The following is a 19,847-nucleotide window of genomic DNA, read 5'->3' as shown; positions in this document are numbered from 1 at the left end:
ACTTATTGATATATGTATGTCTGTTAATATACATTATGCTTGTTTCGGGGGTTTTACAGCAGTTTTCCTCTTATAGTTTTGTCTATTTTTGTGTGATTTTTTTATTTAGTTACTAAAAAAGAAAAAATCAGCTCTTTGTTTTGTGCTATTTGCAAGTCAGACTCTTGACAACAACAAGAATGCAGAAAGTATAAATGTTGCAAAGCAGTTTATAAAAGTAGAAAATATATTTTAGTTGATATCACTGCCTGATTGTCACTAAGAGCTGGGAGTTCATAACTCCTGTTTTAGAAAAAAATAAACCATATACTTGTAGTTTTCTTTTATTTACTTTATTCATATCCCAACCTGGCATATTCTAAACTTTTTCCATTCCTAGTTAGCATGACTTAAAATTCTGGAAATGGCAATTCCAGCTTATCAGGTACCTATCAGATTTGGTAAACTTATTCTATAACTACCATTATTCACTGATGATGCAGTTTAACTGCTTATAATTAAGTACACCATAGAATTCAACAGAGAAAAAAGCTTAAGAGGGGAATAGCATGACATATTTAAAAGGTTCTTGGTGTTTTAGTATATTACAAGCTCAATCTCAGCCAGAAATTTGATGCAGCTGCACTATTAGGCTATACCAGGGGTTGGCAACCTGAAACAGTGAAAGAGCCACTCGGAACCGGTTCCGTCACACACACACAAAAGTGGGAGCCGCAAAATGTTTGGAGATCTGCTGGCTTCCTCAAACATGGACGAAGCCGGCAGCCTTGGAAACGGGGTGGAGGAGGTTTGGAGAGCTGCACGCGCAGCTCTCCAAACCGCCGTTGCCCCGTTTGGAGACCTGCTGCCTTCGTTCGCATTTCTTTTGGCCCCGAAAGGCATCAGCTCTCTAAAACTCCACCGCTCCATTCTCTGAATGGGACTTTTTTGCAGAACGGCAGAGGAGGACTGGGAGCCGCATGAGACGGCTTAAAGAGCCGCATGCGGCTCTGGAGCCGCGGGTTGACGACCCGTGGGCTATACCAAGGGTAGGCAACATTGGCTCTTTTATGACTCGTGGACTTCAACTCCCAGAATTCCTGAGCCAGCCATGCTGAGGGGAAAGGGAGAGGTTCCCAAGCTGAGCCATGCTGGCTCAGGAATTCTGGGAGTTAAAGTCCACGAGTCATAAAAGAGTCAATGTTGCCTACCCTTGGTATAGCCCACGGGTCGTCAACCCGCGGCTCCAGAGCCGCATGCGGCTCTTTAAGCCGTCTCATGCGGCTCCCAGTCCTCCTCTGCCGTTCTGCAAAAAAGTCCCATTCACATTTGCAAGAAAACAGAGGCTATGGCTGGAGGGGCTCAGGATGGTCTGTAAATCAGGCAGATTGCTAGTTCATGAGACTTTTGCTGCAGCAGAAGATCTTAAAAGAAAATGGTAGTTACTGGCATGCCCCTGTAAAACAGATGTAAATGGTAATTCTCATGTTACAGTCCTCTAGTGGAATGACACAATAATACATAGAATGAGCATAAGCAAACTTTTGATAGTACGTTTGGATTTTAGATGAACCTTGACAGAACTGTATGTCACTGGCTAGAACAGCTTTACCAAATCTGATACTTTCTGGATGTATTTTTATTTATTCTATTTATTATTAAACTTCTATGTCACCCATCTCGCTGTGGTGACTCTAGCCGGCTTACACTCAACCAATTAAAATACCATATAAAACGCTAAACAAGTTAAGAACCATATATTTAAAATTCAGTTAAAGTTCAATTAACCAAGATGGAAAGGAAGGGAGCTAGGTGCACGAGGGTTGGAGGTGGGGTCTGACTAATGGATTAACCACCTCCAAGATATCATTTCCCCATTAGAGCCCCAGGCCAGCTGGCACTGCCAGGTCTTCAAGCCCTTTTGAATGTCCAAAAAGGAAGGTGCGGATCTTACCTTGTGGAAGGGAGGGGCAGGATGTTCCAAAGGGCAGGTGCCATAGCAGAAAAGGCTTTTCTCCTCAATCCCACCAGCCAAAATTCCTTGACCAATGGGGTCCATAGCATGTTTCCTTTGTCAGTGCAGGTAGGACAAGCTAATCCCATCAGATTATTGGAACTGCAGAATTGAGCTATACATCTTGGTCAAGGAAGGCTAAATTCTGGCTATTTCCTCCAAGTCCCTATTATAAATGTGGTATTTTTATGCAATATATTACATATATCAGTTGCATGGTTCCATTAGCTACAGTTCTTGTTTTAGTGTCTAATAATGGAAAGTTCAGAATGGGTTTATTTGTGATAGAATCAAACAGAGTATCAGGGCTGCCTCTGATCAATCCCTACGAAATAAATCCCTTGGCTCCATAGATTTAGAGAAAAGGTACTTTAACTTAGGAAATAACTGATTGCAGCAAAAGCCAGGCAAGGTCTGAAGCAAATGTGTGCAAAAAGACAAATTGAAAATAACCCCAGAGCCGCCGCCCCATCCCCTGTAGTCAAGCAACCAGAGTCCAATCATTGGCCAGGAAGATGTTTTAGGAACGTTTCTGGTCCAGATGCTCAGTGCAGCCTTCATGCATGCCATTCCCAGGACGGTTGGCCTTGAAGATGTTAACAATCCAGACTGACTTCTCTTGAGTCCAAGCTTCCCCATCACTTCTCACCAATTCCAGTCTCACACCACCTGCACGCTTCCCCTCCCAAATACCCATTGCTCTCTCCCTCTGTTTCCATAGCAGCTGGCAGCAAGCTTGAAGGAAAGTGAAGATGGAAGCATTTTTAAAACACAGTTTCTAGGTCAAGGACTATGTTAAAGTTGCAAAGTGTCAACCAATACTATGTCAGACATAGGGAGGCAAAGGAATTTGGAAATTATAGAGTAAGGAGTGAAGGTGAAAGAATTGGAAATGGAACACAGGTTGGGATAGGACTAGATCTATCAGTCCCATGAAATATAGTATACTAAACATCATGTAATAAGAGATCTAGGAACACAGCATTAATACTAAAACATGGCTTTCGCATTCCCATTCCCCCCATCAAAAACTCAGGTAACAAATACAATAGTTATTGTTTAGACGAGCCTGCATTACATACAGCTCACCCAGCAGCCTTATATGGCCCATATAAAAATAAAAATAACCAATCCACTGCCACCAAATTTCACCACCACCGGGAAAGATCTGTGCCTAGGTTTTTGCAGCTACTTCCATTCTGAAGATGCACTGCCAAGTGTCACAGTCAGTGGCAGTTCCATCATTGCCTACTGGGCTGTTACTTTTGGCCAGCTATTCCTTTGTAGTCCACAAATATTTTTCAAGGTATTAATCTGGTTCTTTCCCCTCTACAGTATACACAGCCTTGCTTTAGATTCTTCACATCTCATATCACAACTTCAGTCAAAAGACAGCAATCTGATAACCTTAGGCGCCTCAAAGTCTAAATATAATATCTTATCAGGAAAAGAAGATAGCTAGGAATGGGGAATTGACCACATTAAAAATGTGAATAATTTACATATGGCATTTAAAAGAAAAAAAATCTCTATTTGTTCTAGCAAAAATATATGTTTTTAAAATCAGAGCTTAATGTGTCTAGGATGCATAAAAACAGATAATCACCCCAAAATTGTCTAGAATGTATAAGGTACTACAAATATTGTTGGAAATGGGGACAACATGAAGGGTAATTTTATCATGCTTAGAGTTTAAAGAAGTTAGAAATTTCTGGGTTCAAATATGTACACTGATACAAAGAATTTTAAAGATCAACATTTGACTGAAAGCAGAACTTTTCCTGCTAGATTAATGGATAGTCAATTTAAAAAGAGCCATGGAATATTACTTTTATATATGGATTACTGCTGTCAGCCTTTTATATGTGCAAAAAATAGAGACTGAAATATCCACAATGGAAGAATATTTGGTGAAGATGACAAAATTATTTGATTATAGAAAGCTCAATTACATTTATTAGTGATTGGAAACCCCTTATGGATTTTTTGCTGAAAAAAAGAGAAAAGTAAATTTGTGAATTACGGGTTTGAAGATTAGGAACAGTAGAAAGAAGGAAACTTAGGGCACAATATAAATGTATCTGAAACCATTGTCAAAATCAGACGACCATCCTTTACAATTGTTCTTTTCTATTTCTATTTTCATTATTTATTATTTATGTTTATTATCTTTATATTTTTTCTTTTTACTTTATTAAAAAATTTTTTTAATAAAAAAGATTAAAAACAAGTCTGAAATATAATGCGAAAAGCTGTATAAACAATCGGCTTAAAACAGGTTCTTGTTGGTTTGGGGGGAATAGAACCAATCACAACTCATTTAAAAGTTTGTGTCAATTGACAAATGCCAGACATGGGCAATAAAGCAGCGTTTTCCAATCTGGGAATTCTTTTCCAATCTTTTACAGAATTGCCGGCTGGGAAATTCTGGGAGTTGAAGTCCATACATCATAAAGTTGTCAAGTTTGAAAACAGCCGCAATAAAACTATCTTCGCTTCCCCCCCCCCCAAGTATTTATTTATTTATTATATTTTTATACCGCCCTTCTCCCGAAGGACTCAGGGCGGTGTACAGGGCAATAAATATAAAAACGGAATACAAAAGTTAAAAAACAATTAAATACTATGCCCAAGTTTAAAACAGTAATTAAAAGACATATTAAAACCCCAACCCTAACCCATCAAACCAGGTCAGATTGCTCAAATAAGTTGGCTTTTATGTTAACCAAATGCAAGAACCTTTATACAAACGGCATCAAGAAAATTTAACTTTTAAACATAATGTTTCACACACATGATCAAAAAGAGATCGGGATCCAAATACCAAAATCTGCAAAATTTCATAAATAAAAGCAGATCTTGAAGCTGCTGCATTCCTCAAGAGGGCGTAAGGAAGAACCAGAAAGAACTGCCTGGTACTTGTTGAACACGCGGGACAGAAAAGGTTTGGGGGAGAATTCACGCGAAACACGCTGCCAACCCACCCACCCCGCAAAAAAGAGGAGAAGCACGCTCCCTTCACCGATCTCCCCAACGCTTTACTCTTCTTCCCGCCCCCTCGCGTCCCTGCTCTTACGTCATTTCCTGGGCGGCCATCTTGGAGGCCCGGCTAACCTATCGGGCTCCTCTGGGTTTCGGGGGCGGGGATTCGTGCCGGATCTACCTCGGCTGGCATCGGTAGGGACGGGGCTGCCTTTGGGGCGCTCGACTAAAGTCGCTGGCGGCCGCCATTCGCGCATCGCAGCGCCTGCCTGACCGTCGCTATGTCGGATTTCGACAGCAACCCTTTCGCGGACCCAGACCTTAACAACCCTTTCAAGGTAAGGAGGGAGGGAGGGAGAGAGACGTAGGCAGGAGTGGACGAGCCGCCGGGTCTCTGCGGAGCAGCCGCTCGTAGCACGCCGAGTTGCGCCGGAGTGGGGGGGCGGCGGCGGCGGCCAAGCGGTTGGTTCAGGGCTGGCTGACACACTTGCAAAGTCTACCTTCGACAGTGGTGGCGGCGGCGGCGGCGTCCTGTCCCGCCCCGCTTTCTTCCATCCTTTCGCGAGATACAGGGATCTCGCCGGCTTGTTCTTTGGCCTCCCAAAGAAGCCCCATTTGGGAACCTGCTGTTCCCTGCCTTTCGCTGAGGCGGCGGCTGCTGTCTGGCTGTATTAGCTATGTTTCCCCCCTCCCTCCCTCCACAAAGGGGTTTAACAGAGGAAGGGTGGCAGGTGCGCGGAGGGGTGTAGGCTCCGATGCTATAAGCTCCAGTGGTTTGCATCTGCCAGAAGGTTGCTGCCCTCTGTTGTCAGGTTCCGGCCCTCGCTTGTAACGTCGTCTGCCTCCCATCTCCTGTCTAGGAAAAGTCAGTGATCTAGAAAGAAACAGTGAGTTGATGACTGGTACTTTTTAAATGGCTTATGAATTACTTGGGGAGGTGGCCAAATGTGCCTGGCAAGTGTTGAATTGCTTAAAAAAGCAAAGGCAGCTGAATTGACCCGGGGTGGTGGTGGTGGTAAAAAGATTGCATCAAGGTAATCACTTTGTAAAAGGTCAACTGGAGGATTATCAAATTTTATACATTCATTTTTAAAATCCCGCCTTTTTTCTTTAGAGTAACTCAAGGCAGCAAACATACACACTACTCCTTCCTCCAGTTTTCTCCCAATAACAGTCTGGAGGTAACTTGGGCTGAGAGTGGCCCATAGTCATCCAGGTGGCTTTCATGGCTAAGGTAGAACCAGAAGTTACAGTCATATGGTTTCCAGGCCATATATGTAAGATGGATCGAGTAGGCAGGCAGCACATGATTGATGCGACAGCTATTTCTAAGGTGGTATACAGATATTGTGAAATAAGTACATATATGCATCTGTACCAACTTGCAGGCTTGAATAAAATAGGATGCCTGCTTCTGAACTTGTCATATAACAAGAATGAAATTAGGTTTCCCAACCTGGAGTAGGAGGAAGCAGGACTCTTCCAACATGGAGTAGGAGGAAGCAGGAACAATCAAGTAATAATATGGTCTGCTATTTTTATAAATATACAGTGTGTGTGTGTGTGTGTGTGTGAGAGAGAGAGAGAGAGAGAGAGAGAGAGAGAGAGAGAGAGAGAGAGAAGAAAGGAAAGAAAGAAAGAAAAAAAAGAAAAGACTTCCAACTGGCTGGAAGAGATAGCTTAATGTGAAATGAAGTTGTTTCACTGTGGAAAATTTATATTGGTTACAGACATCATTAAGAAGGTAGCCAAAAATAAAATACTTACTATAATGTTTTTAAAAAATATATGTAGTATAACTACAGTTGAAATATCATGTACAATCCTGAGGCTAAGGAAATACTGTAGAGCAGGAAAAGTGCAAGAAAGGGCAATCAGAATAATAAGGAGACTTGAAGTCACTTGAGAAGTTTTTTTTTAGTTGGGAGAAAGCAATACTTAAGTAATAGAAAAATACATAAGATGATGTATAGCTCAGGACAGGTAAAAGAAACTAGTACCTTACAATGTGTACTTAAACTGATAAAATTATTGCTATGAATGTAATGATAGACCGTTTAGAATATTAGATAAATTATTGACTAAGTCATGATCCTAAATATTACTTCTAATTAAGGCTGGAGTAGCAGTTGCCATCCCATGTTAAGCAATCTACTATACCTCTTAGTTCATTTGCCAGCAGAAAGGTATTATGTTGTTCTTATTTATGGATTTCCTTCAGGCATCTGTATTGGTTGTGTGGGGGAAATGCTTGATTAAGTAAGCATTTAATTTAATCCACCTTGGCTTCTGTTATGTTCTCCCTTTAAAATTGTCAAAAGGGCTTAAACAGGTGGCAGTGTTAAAGCCTCTAAAGAATAGATAATAGTTTTGAGATGCCATTAATTAATAGTAAATGAAGAGAATTTCTGATTAATAGCTGCTTTATTCTAAATTATTAGTTATCTTAAATACTTACAGTATTTATTAAAAATGTAGTGCTTAGGATTTGTCAACTTTGGAAGAAAAGTATAGTTACCTATAGCAGGGGTCCCCAAGCTCTGGTCTAACTAGTGGGCTGTTAGGTGTTTGCAAAAATGGTATTTGAGTGCATGCATGCACACATGCATCCCCATTTGCACAAGTAGCGGGTAAGCGCATGCATGCACACTTTGTGTGAATGGCGGGCTTGCGCTTGCCAGCTGCTCGCATAGAACCATCTCCTCTCCTTCCCTCCCCCTTCGCCAGTCCACAAAGACAGAAAAGTTGGGGAACTGTGACCTAGAGAACTTCAGTATAGTAATAAGCAAATTGCTTTTCTGGAATGTGTTAGTATTTCTAGTTGTAAATTTATTACATATTAACTTCAGAATATATTTTTCTCAGTAATTTCTGCAATTATATTTTCATATTTAGAGAACTAGATCTGCATAACCTATCTGGCTCTTGAACTTTTAATCCGTTAATATCCTTAGGCATTCTGTCTGTTTATACTTTCATCACTTAGGACAGTTCTTTCTTTTCATGGTGGGTGTACTATGTATCACCATCAACTATAGTGAAAGTTATCCAAACTCAACCTTACGTGTTTCTCTTCAAAATATATTGAAGTTGTCAGCAACTATTATACCAACTTGAGTTTCTGATGGCTAGATCTTAAATTCCTGAAGTATGGTATCACCCCAATGTAAGATATCTATGTCTGTCATACCCAGTTCTTGTTTTGTGAATGGCTCTCAGCCATACCAGGTAGGCCAGACAGGAAATACATCCAGATAAGCTAATTCTATTTTATTGTAAACCTACATTAACAGTGAGGCTCTTTGGTGCTCTCTGAGCTTGCTTGTTTTCTTGTAGCTGTTTCATTACCCTAATTAGGTAACATCATCAGTTACCTAGTTAGAGTAATGAAAAGTCTGCAAGAAAAGAAAACAAGCAAGCTCAGAGAGCACTAAGGACCCCTCATTTCAACCCTGAATATTCTCCTTCATTGCTACATTAACAGTCCTGTATATCTGAAAATACAGTTCTTCCATCTAGCTGAAGAAACTAGAGAATAAAAGTTGCCTTAGCCACTTCCAGCTGCAGGCCATGCTCTCTCTTATCTGAGACAGCATTTCTTTGCCTCTCTTCCAAGGTTTTCCCCATATACCTTTACAATGGCCATTATGTATAGATAATTATAATTATCTTCACATACTATATTTCATTTCTCTCTGACCTTTCATTATTCTGTGTCCTCTCTTCCTTCATGGAGGCATATATTTTTCTCAGTGCATCTGATGAAGTGATGTGTAATTTGTGAAGCCTTGTTCTGTAACAGAAGTTTAGTCTTTAAAATGCCATGTGTTTTTTTGAAAGGTCATACTATCTTGGTAGTGTCTGAGCTTTCAGATGTTAGAACTTACTCTGTTACATAAGTATCAGTCCTTTAGTAAATTTGCATGGAAACCTGTAATAGGTTTCAAGGATCAAGGTAAGGTGTTCTTTGGGACTATTAAATACACTTGTACAAGGTAAAATTCTCAGATTACATAATTAACCCATTTTTTAAACTTGACCGAGTCTTTTTCCTTCCTAATTTGTCAATTTAAGGCACTCCTCTCTATTTGATCTTTTTTCTCTTCTTTGTGATGCCATAGTGCCAGGAGCATCTTCTCCCACCCATCCTCTGAGTGTAGGAAATTGGAAGGCATTGTGTCTCTTCCTCTGTTACCTTTGTTTGTTGGCAAGAGTGGACAGCACAAGTTCTTTAACCTGCCCCCCTCTTGCTTGGGATGTGGGGAGGGGAGAGGTATCCATCTCTTTTGTGTAAATTGGAGTGGTTTCCAGGGTTGCTTCTCTTCCCCCCCCACCCCCCCACAACAGCAGAAAGCAAAAAGGAAGAGAATTTCCATCTATTCCGTTTTTTTATTTTCAACTTTTCTCAATACTGAACTTTCTCCCTTCCTGGATATCTCTTCCAATGAATAAGATATTCCATTGTGTCTCTTCTGAGATAGATGTGTAACATATTTCCCTTGTAAATTCTTCTCTCCTATCCTCCATCCGCAAGATTGGGGATGATGTTGAAATATACAAGGGGAGTGAACCATGACTGGAGAGGGAAATAATGGAGACCTTCAGCGTGGATGGAGGTTGTGTTGGGATTTATCTTTGCAAGCAGTCTAAAATGTTCCACTGGGCATCCAGCTTCTTAGCTGAGGGGAGAAGAGAAATCAAGTAGAATCAAATCAAATTTGAAAGCTAAATGTGGTAGGAGACCTTCAAGGTGATGCAATAGAGACCTTGTAGTGTTTGGGCATTATCTACCTGTACTTTAAGACGATCTTTAGCAACCTGCAACTCTGAAGAAAATTGGAAGCGTCTCAAATAACTTACAACTGGGATAAATTTGATAGCAGGCATGACAGTGATCTGAAACGGTGACATCTGAATAGAGACATTTTGAAAGCAAATTTAGCTGCAGTTAAAAGATCAGTTGTCTTGTTGGTAGTTTATGCAGGAATGAAGTTAATACTCTTACGGTAGCATATGTCCCCTTGATTTCTCCAGCCAACTACAGAAGAAGGATGTAACATAGGTGGTGCTTAACGTCCAATAATTGAAACAGAGCTTTCCAGAATTGTGCTGTTAATTGTTTGCCTCTGAAACATATAAGATGATTGGGCAGGGTTAATTCTAGAAAACTTGCTGAACAAACAGAAGAGCTGTCTTGAGAGGCAGCAAGAGACTATGGTAGACTGAAATGTGATAGCTTAAAAATATCAGGCACTATCAGAATAATATCCAGACCGTTAATATGTGGTAGGTCAGCAATAAATGTTCAGGGAAATTATATCCTGTGATCTCTCTACAGAGGTGAAGGAGTGCATTACTCTAGCTGGTTTGTCAGTGAAAGGTTTGGCATGGCAACGAGTGTGGCAAAAAAACCCACCCAAGACTTGATATCTTCTCTAATACAATACCACAAAAAGTCACAGAGAAGGATACAGGTCATTTGAAATAGTTCAGAATGTCCAGCTAATTGGTTTCTTCTAATGGCAGAGTTGTAAAATCTTTTTCCTCAAGGAAAGAAAAAATTACAGTGGGCATTATGATACAGTTCTCCCTGTTTCTAATGGAAAAGGAAGAAGACAAGGAGCCAGAATAAAAGCCGATTAGTCAGGTAGGGAAAGAGTTTCATTTCCAGCCCCAAATGCCTCACAGAATGAGTAACATTTTGAGGAGGGAGCACAGTTTTCAAGAGTTATAAATTGATTTGCATTTTAATGAGTGAAATAAGTATTTGACCCTTTCACAAAACACAACTTAGTACTTGGTGGTAAAACCCTTGTTGGCAATCACAGATGTCAGACATTTCTTGTAGTTGGCCACCAGTTTTGCACATATCTCAGGAGGGGTTTTGTCCCACTTGTCTTTGCAGATCCTCTCCAAGTCATTAAGGTTTCAAGGTTGATGTTTGGCAGCTCGAAACTTTATGGGATTAAGGTCTGGAGACTGGCTAGGCCACTCCAGGACCTTAATGTGCTTCTTCTTGAGCCACTCCTTTGTTGCCTTGGCCGTGTGTTTTGGGTCATTGTCATGCTCCAGCATTCCAATACCCATCCATAACCCAATTTCAATGCCTTGGCTGAGGGAAGGAGGCTCTCACCCAAGATTTGACGGTACATGGCCCTGTCCATCATCCCTTTGCAGTGAAGTTGTCTTGTCCCCTTAGCAGAAAAACACCCCCAAAGCATAATGCTTCCACCTCCATGTTTGATGGGGACTGTGTTCTTGGGGTCATAGGCAGCATCCCTGCTCCTCCAAACACAGCGAGGTGAATTGATACCGAAAAGCTTGATTTTCATCTGACCACAACACTTTCACCCAGTTCTCGGAATCATTCAGATGTTCATTGGCAAACTTCAGACGGGCCTGTACATGTGCTTTCTTGAGCAGGGGGACCTTGCGGGCGCTGCAGGATTTCAGTCCTTCACGGCGTAGTGTGTGATCAATTGTTTTCTTGGTGACTATGGTCCCAGCTGCCTTGAAATCATTGACAAGATCCTCCCATGTAGTTCTGGGCTGATTCCTCACCATTCTCATGATCATTGAAACTCCACAAGGTGAGATCTTGCATGGAGCCGCAGACTGAGGGAGATTGACAGTTGATTTGTGTTTCTTCCATTTACGAATAATCACATCAACTATTGTCATCTCACCAAGCTGCTTGGCAATAGTCTTGTAGCCCATTCCAGCCTTGTGTAGGTCTACAGTCTTGTCCCTGACATCCTTGGACAGCTCTTTGGTCTTGGCCATGGTGAAGAGTCTGGGATCTGATTGACTGATTGCTTCTGTGGACAGGTGTCTTTTTTACAGATAAGCTGAGATTAGGAGCACTCCCTTTAAGAGAGTGTTCCTAACCTCAGCTCGTTACCTTTATAAAAGACACCTGGGAGCCAGAAATCTTGCTGATTGATAGGGGATCAAATACTTATTTCAATTATTAAAATGCAAATCAATTTATAACTTTGTTGAAATGCGTTTTTCTGGATTTTTTTTGTTATGTCTCTCAGTGTTAAAATCTACCATTAAAATTATAGACTAATCATTTCTTTGTCAGTGAACAAATGTACAAAATCACTGTAGCTCTTAATTTGAGAGAGAGAAAAATAACAATTTCCACTTGCAACAGACTGCAGATAAAATAACAGTGCTAATTGCACCTATTTATTTCTGGCTCATCCTTGTCTTGTTAAAGCTATAAAAGGAAGGACCATGTCTGCGTGCACCCAAAAGTATGCTCTCGGTCCTGAGGTTGATTCTCTTATAGTATTTTTTATTACAGTTCTGTTGTGGCTTTTATGTTTTGCTGTCATGTTCTTAATTATTTTAATTGTATATTTGATATGTTGTAAGGCTATCCATTTTCTTTTTTGAAGACAAAAAATCAGATAAATAATAATAAACCGATAGTTAACTTTTTGCTTTTGGCCCAAGTCGGTCCGCATCAGGATGAAGGATTCTTGATTGAAGATTATAAACTATAAATTTGGTATAAGTTGGTAGATTTTTCTTTGATTTGCTAGAGTTACTGAGCAATATACTGAAATAAAAATGGTACTGTCGTTGATAGAGCAAACATGTAATTCACACATCTCATACATTTTAATAATATTAGAATATTACTGTTGAATAAAATTTGGGCCTGTTTCTTAGGTTATTTGCAGTTGCTACTTTTTTGTTTGTATGTTAATTTCAGAATGGTAATTCCCAATCGGTTTGGTTCAGTGTTAAAATGCATCTTCAGCTTTCTGGCTGGAGTCCAGTAATCAAGCCAGTTTAAGAAAATCTTTTGTTTTTTGTTCCCTAAAAATAACACTAAAGACTACATTTCAGTATGCTACACTTATTACACTTTAATTGCAACTGTAATCAGTGTCAAAACCCTTCCTGTTAGGACTCTTCATTAAGTTTTTACAATATAAAATCAAACATATCTAGGAACCATTTTGTATGATTCATGGAATTTGTAATAGAAAATGCTAGCTAGCTAATTCTTGATTGTATAGATCACTTGTGTACATTTGTGTTATGTGACTGCTCAAGAAATAGGATTACAAGCCAGACTGGGAGATCATAAAAATAATCTAGACAAACCGCCCCCGCGCGCGCACCAACACACATACACACACACACACACACACACACACACACACACACACATATTTATACACACGCACGCATGCATGCATACATACATACATACACATTGCTGTATTTTATCTTCAGATAAATACTTCCTAAGGAGGAGGGTGCATGTACAGGTAATCTTGATTTACAACTACAAGTGAGCCCAAAATTTCTGTTGCTAAATGAGACAGTTGTTAAGTGAGTTTTGCCCCATTTTATAACCTTTCTTGCTACAGTTATGTGAATCACAGCGGTTAAGGTGGTAACAGAGTTATAAAGTGAATCTGCCTTTCCCATTGACTTAGCTTGTTAGAAGGTCGCAAAAAGTGATCACGTGACCCCAGAACCCTGCAATTGTCATAAATATGAACTAGTTGCCAAGCATTTGAATTTTGATCATGTGACCATGGGGATGCCTCAACAATTATAAAAGTGAAAAATGTCAATTTCAAACAGTCGCTAAATGTAAGATGTATAAGTCAAGAACTACCAATATGTATTTCCTTCTAGAGAACAATGGCAGGCAGATGGTATCTGTTGACAATGGTATGTCAACACAGAATTCCAGCTGACAGGAAGATTAACTTAATTCCAGTCTATGGACTAAAAATGACAAAAATTGAACTTTGAGCTCCTTTTGTGTGCTACCTCTGTGAGTAATGTATTCTGGCCCCATTCTCCAATGAAATTCAACTTTGAAAAAGATACTTTACTTTTTCTTTTTTATTTCTGATTTCTCCCATGTTATGTTGTAGAATTCTAACACCACAACTATCTTGGGATTTGACAGATAATAGATAATAGTTCAGTTCTATATTACCTTCTGTATTTCATATTTAGCACAAAGTAGTGGTGATTATTTTTTTCAAATAAGAGCCTGGCATATTTTGATAGGATAAAAGTGCTTATTCATAGCTTCCAATGCATGATTGACTATGAATTTTGTATTTCAATTTCTTAGTGAAGCTGGAAATTCAGCTGGAAATTGAGAATTCAGTTACAGGTATAGGAAGAGCAGGTCTATTTCATAGAAGTTAAAATAGGTTTAAAAGGTGCTCTGTATGAAATCGATTAACAATATAGGGAAAGTAAGAATACAAATGCATTTCTCTGTTCTGTACTAAATGAAGTCAGATCTACAAGTAAAAACACTGCAGATTTGCCTAATCTTTATTCTGTTCTTATTTAAAGAATACTAGTAAATATAATTTCTAATATATTTTTGAAGTGGTACAATGCTACTGACTTAATCAGTTGTACATACAATATACATCAAAAATTAACTTAAGTCTTCAAAGAATTCTAAAGAATTTTTATAGAGGTGCTATGTTTGTGAGTTAGAAAAAAATAGTATTTGGTCTTTGACATTTTTGTTTGGGCATAGTTTTGTGGATTGGTGTCCGTGTTACCAAATCCATGGGATGTGTCCTGAGATGATTTATGCATATGCAAACATCTATCCATAGGTGTAACAATGAAATCAAAGGAAATAAGTTAGACAAAATGCGTATATTGCGATACTTTTACAAGATGTTATCATAAAGTAATATTTATAATATTCTGATGTTGATAATACAGTACTTGTACTGAAGTGTAATAACAAGACATAAGTGAGAGAAATGAGCATTGATTAAGTTAATATAACTGTTCCTCAGTGTATTCTGTCATTACTTTCATTATTAAAGAATAACTATATTGAATAATATGTATTTTTGAGGTGTTAGAATCTAATAGGATATGATTGTGGGCCTGCATAAAGGAATTGAAAACAACATTTCCTTTAAATGAATTGTCCTGCTTACTGTAAGGATGTGTCAACATTTTGGGGAAAAAACGGGTAGCAGGATAATTGTTTGCTAATATACCGGTAGTTTAATATAGAGAAGTTGATTTTGTGATGAGTTCTAGAAAGAATCTAGTTTAAATAGCTATCACAAACCTCAGACTATGCTTTAAGTGTTTGCTTTGGTTCATATCTGGGATCAGTGCTAATTTATACATGTTTTTTGTGATTTTTCTCTTTTCCCCCCCTCTATCGGTAGGATCCTTCCGTTACACAAGTGACTAGAAATGTTCCACCAGGATTAGATGAATACAACCCTTTCTCAGATTCCAGAACAGTAAGCATTTTTATCTTTCTTTAAGAGTGCATTTTTAATCTGCAAAAAAAATTTGTGTTACTTTGAATTCATGATATCTTCACAGATCAAACCCTATTTGTATTTTACTAAATATTGTTTGAAGCAGGCTACTTTAAATCAAAGTGTAATCTTATAGTCTGATGGCACATAATACAGCTACCTTGTAAAGCTTAGCAGATTTGGATTCGTAATGTTCCTGAGTGGAACATAGGCTAAGAAACACACTTTTGCTCTTTCTTGAGTTGTGTGTGACTTAACAAAGCCATTTTGTACTTGCTATATTAGATACGGTGTTGATAAGCAAAAGGCCATTAACTTAATATCAGCTAATGCCTATAGAATATTTCAAGTGTATACCTTAGAACACTTAAAATTGGAAGGGGGTAATTGGTGATAGGAAAAATCTCAGCTTCCAACCTTAGGGCCAGTCTGAATAGAAAATATAATGATGATGATGATGATACAGTAATGAGAAACAAGTTCTAATCTCTAGACTATATTCATTAAATTTATTTTACCTAACAATGTATGCCTATTAACAGTATACTGATTTATGTGATATGGTTGTAACTGACAGGAAATAATCTGTTTTACATTTGTATAAATGGTATTCTTGTTCACAACACACACACACACACACACACAGAGGGAGAGAGAGAGAGATTTGTTTTGACTGTGGAAAGTGGAAAAAAAAACTGTTTCTGGCTGAAATAGCCCATTTTAAGTTTTTTCCTACAATTATAATGTACCGAATAATATCACTTGAACAGTTTTTATTTTAAGGAACAGGTATGTTAAAATGTTTGGAAATCAAAATACTTTGCACACTTAGGTCCCTTTCCTTCTGACAGTGATCTACTTCAGATGTGTTCTTTTTTATTTCCATTTTATAATCCTGTTTTCCTTTATTTTATAAAATGAGATGTCCAAAGAGCTTCCTATAAATTGTAATGGTAAACTATGTTCATCAGATTTATGTTAGCTAAGTTATGATAGAAAACTTGGCTTAAGAATTCAGGAAATCATTGTATGAAGTGACATAAGACAAAGATGCATTCAAATTTTAAACTTTCATGTCACAACAAATTATAGCTTGATTATCTGGTGTTTCATATCTGAACCATGCTTACATTCCCCTCACAATGAATACCATTTCCCCCCCATTTATTTATTTATTTATTTATGCATGCAAATATGCCAAATATATTATTTGTTAACTTAACTAAATTTCTAATAGCTTGGTGTATTATCCTAACAAAACATTTTGGGTACCATTTCATTTTCTGTGAACTAATTTTCAATTTGATGGTACAGCGTAAAATAGATGTCATTAGTACATACATACATAGTTTATGAAAAGCATAAAGTATCCAGCAAATTATAGTAATGCTTCATATATATCTTGCAGTCCTGTATAATGTAAGATATATTTGATGGTCTTTGAGGAGTGTTTCAAAAATAATTTTGATTTTTTTTTTAATTTACTAGCCACCACCAGGAAATGTCAAAATTCCTAATGTGCCCAGTACACAACCTGCTATAATGAAACCAACTGAGGAACCACCTGCTTATACTCAAATTGCAAAGGTATATTTGGAATTATTTATAACAGAATCTCAGTAATAAAAAGTTAATGTTTTTATGCAGACCATCTTTACTGCTTATTTCTGCATTTATTTTCCTTAGGAGCACGCCTTGGCCCAAGCTGAACTGCTTAAGCGACAGGAAGAATTAGAGCGAAAAGCAGCTGAACTAGATCGCAGGGAAAGAGAAATGCAGAGTCTCAATCAGCAGGGAGGTATGTTGATGTATCTTAAGACAGTGTGCTGTGATGATCCCCAGAGCTGACATTGCAGTGGAAGAAAATAATTTGGTGCTAGCAGTTTATTGTCTGAAATTTGTTAATATTTTGTTACAGTAGGTGGCAGCACCTAGCCAGTCTTGACTCATCATGAAAAAGCTAGAAAATATCAATAATAATTCAGTAGAGACCATTAGGAAATTTCCCAACTGTAGGCCAGGCTTAGAAAGCAAAAGTAGCCTAAATCACTTTCACTCTAGTTGCCAAGAAAACAATGTGGACCTGTCTGCATAGTCACCTGACTAAGTGAACTGAGTTTGAGGAAGACTTCATCAGTTTTCTCCTAGAAGTGCAAGTAACAGATGACACTTTGAGACACTTGAGGCTAGATTACTCATAAGGAGATTTGTTTTCTACCAATTTTAAACTATTGTTCTTCACATGAATGGTCTCCCTGGGGGTAGAAATAATTGTCAAGAGAGACAAAAGAATTTCCTGACTGAAATAATAGGGGAAAGGCCATTGTTACAAAATTTTAAGCATTTAGCCACTTCAGTTTTAGTTTACTTAAGGAACTTATGTTCCTTCTTTAAATAGAATAGCTGTGAAAATGAGCAATCAGTGAAGTAACCGTGCAGCCTGGTCCGTGATTAAATCTGTTGGTTGGTTTATTGATTGGTGTATGTATTCCATTAATGCAATGACTCCAGATGACTGTTGCAGGAAAGGTTGCCTAGCATTGCAATCTCAATTATATTCAACTCATTTTAATTGGAAGTTAAATGTATTGTAATGATTCTATCTAGGCATTGGAATTGTGTGCATTTTGAAAAGTGAATTATTTTAATTAATTTTTTTATTACATTGTTTTCACAATTAAACATACGTTGGGGTCTTTTTTTTCAACGAAGACCAACATCAGTTTCTGGGAGAACTTCTAGGAGATGAATACAAAGACATAGCAGGGCCACTGCTAGTAACATTTTTCTCTCTCACCTACACTCATATACAACACTAATTGTGACATAGGAGACTATTTTGGTGAGATTCACAGTGTGTGGAGTGAGTTAGCTCTTGTCTTTTGATTTATAATTCCAACGCAGTAATTAGACTGATAAAAGCTTCCATTGGCAGTGATGGCTTTTCCAAAAGGAAATTGCTGTGTAGAGTAGAAGCCACAGACTGGAGATTCCACCTACTTTATGTAAAGCCTCTTTTAATGAATGCAGTTTCAAGCAAAAATAAATAATGCCTGACTTCTGTTAATTCAGGGGCACGATATTTGTAGGATCTCAAAGCTTTTTTTCAGCCAGTTAACTTTCTCTGTGGGAATTTAAGTGTATGTTTGTTCGTATGTGCACATTGTTATTGGAATGCAATCTGCTTAATCAGACAATCCATAAACTTTTTTTCAGAAATTATAAAATGAAAAATGTGAAGTAAACCTTAATGTGTACCAAAGCGTTTGCCTTTTGCTCATGTAGGAAGAAAGAATAATTGGCCTCCACTGCCAGGAAATTTCCCGGTGGGCCCTTGTTTTTACCAGGATTTCTCAGTAGACATCCCCGTGGAGTTCCAGAAAACAGTAAAGATTATGTACTATTTGTGGATGTGTAAGTAAAACCTATGGAACATTTTTTAGAATCTTGAATTATATTTAGGTAATGTTTCAATGACAGAATATTTCCATAAGTAAAATTTATCAAAAATTAAGCTTGTGCAATTCAGTCAGCACTTTGCTTTGCTACCTGTCTGGCATAACTGTTTATGAATATTCACATAGGGCCAGAAGACCTTGGAAGGGCCTGGAACTAGTTGTACTTTATAGTTTCAAGGAATAGTTACATTGCAAAACCAAATTTGGATCGCCGGGACCAGAGATTTATTCTTCTGAGCTTTCGGACTCATGCCGGAAGCCCATCTTCAGGGAACTTCTTTCTACTGGAATAAGTGCTTTGGGCTGTTCTGTGAGTTGTGTTTATGTGGTGCCTTCCTATTGGCTGATTGATGGCTGGCGATTGGCTATCATTTCCTTGTGCTGCCAAGTCCTCATCTCCTAAATATTTGATAAACTGGTAGTAAAACAGCACTCCTATTAACTGACAACAGGCCTGTTTCCCAGGCTTCAATCATTTCCCTGGCTATCTTTGTACCTGCATGACCAATGATCTTAGAGCTGCAAAATTAAATGTATGTCCTTGTTCATTGCAATGTGAGGCTACCAGTGAGTTTGGGTCTCCTCTCTGATTGCTCGCTTGTGTTCTTGCAATCTGGTGGTTAGCTTTCCCCCGTTTGTCCTCCATAGTCAGAAGATGAAGCTCCAGCATGAGTCGGAAAGCTTGGAAAAGTAAATATCTGGTCCCGGTGACCAACCCAAATTTGATTTTGCATTATTATCCTGGGACACGTATATTTCCTTTTATTGGTAAAATATATATTGTACAGGGATACTTCAAAGAGCCTTATTATTTGCAAAGGCCCATGAAGGATATATCAACAGACACTGAAGATGTTACCTAGCCTGGTAATGAAATGTTCGGAAACCAACCCACAAGTTCGGAGAATGAACCTTCAACCTCATTTATATATTCTACTTAATTATTAAACCAGTTATCTCTCTTATTTGTTCCAGCAACAATATTTAAACATTTTCAAAAACTGCTATTAAAAACTGCTTTATAGGGTAGTTTGGCTGAAGCTAGCTTTGGGCAAATTGCTAGTTGCAGATGACAGTAGTGGTGGGTGGTGATAATTATAATTTCCCACCTGGATT

General features: G+C 38.4%; 1 protein-coding gene across 1 annotated transcript in view; it reads left to right on the top strand.

Annotated features, from left to right (window-relative positions):
* The first annotated feature begins 4,808 nt into the window (after positions 1–4,808).
* The window catches only part of SCAMP1 (secretory carrier membrane protein 1), a 38,938-nt gene continuing 23,899 nt past the window's right edge, over positions 4,809–19,847 (top strand). The window contains exons 1-5 of the mRNA XM_081318394.1: positions 4,809–5,313; positions 15,175–15,252; positions 16,762–16,860; positions 16,960–17,071; positions 18,559–18,687. Coding sequence (XP_081174520.1) covers positions 5,257–5,313; positions 15,175–15,252; positions 16,762–16,860; positions 16,960–17,071; positions 18,559–18,687 — 475 coding nt within the window. The 5' untranslated portion in view covers positions 4,809–5,256. The remainder of the gene's footprint in view (positions 5,314–15,174; positions 15,253–16,761; positions 16,861–16,959; positions 17,072–18,558; positions 18,688–19,847) is intronic.

The sequence above is a fragment of the Vipera berus genome, assembly GCF_964194415.1.
Source record: "Vipera berus genome assembly, chromosome: 2".
NCBI classification, from domain to species: domain Eukaryota; kingdom Metazoa; phylum Chordata; class Lepidosauria; order Squamata; family Viperidae; genus Vipera; species Vipera berus.
This window is presented reverse-complemented; position numbering and strand designations above follow the sequence as displayed.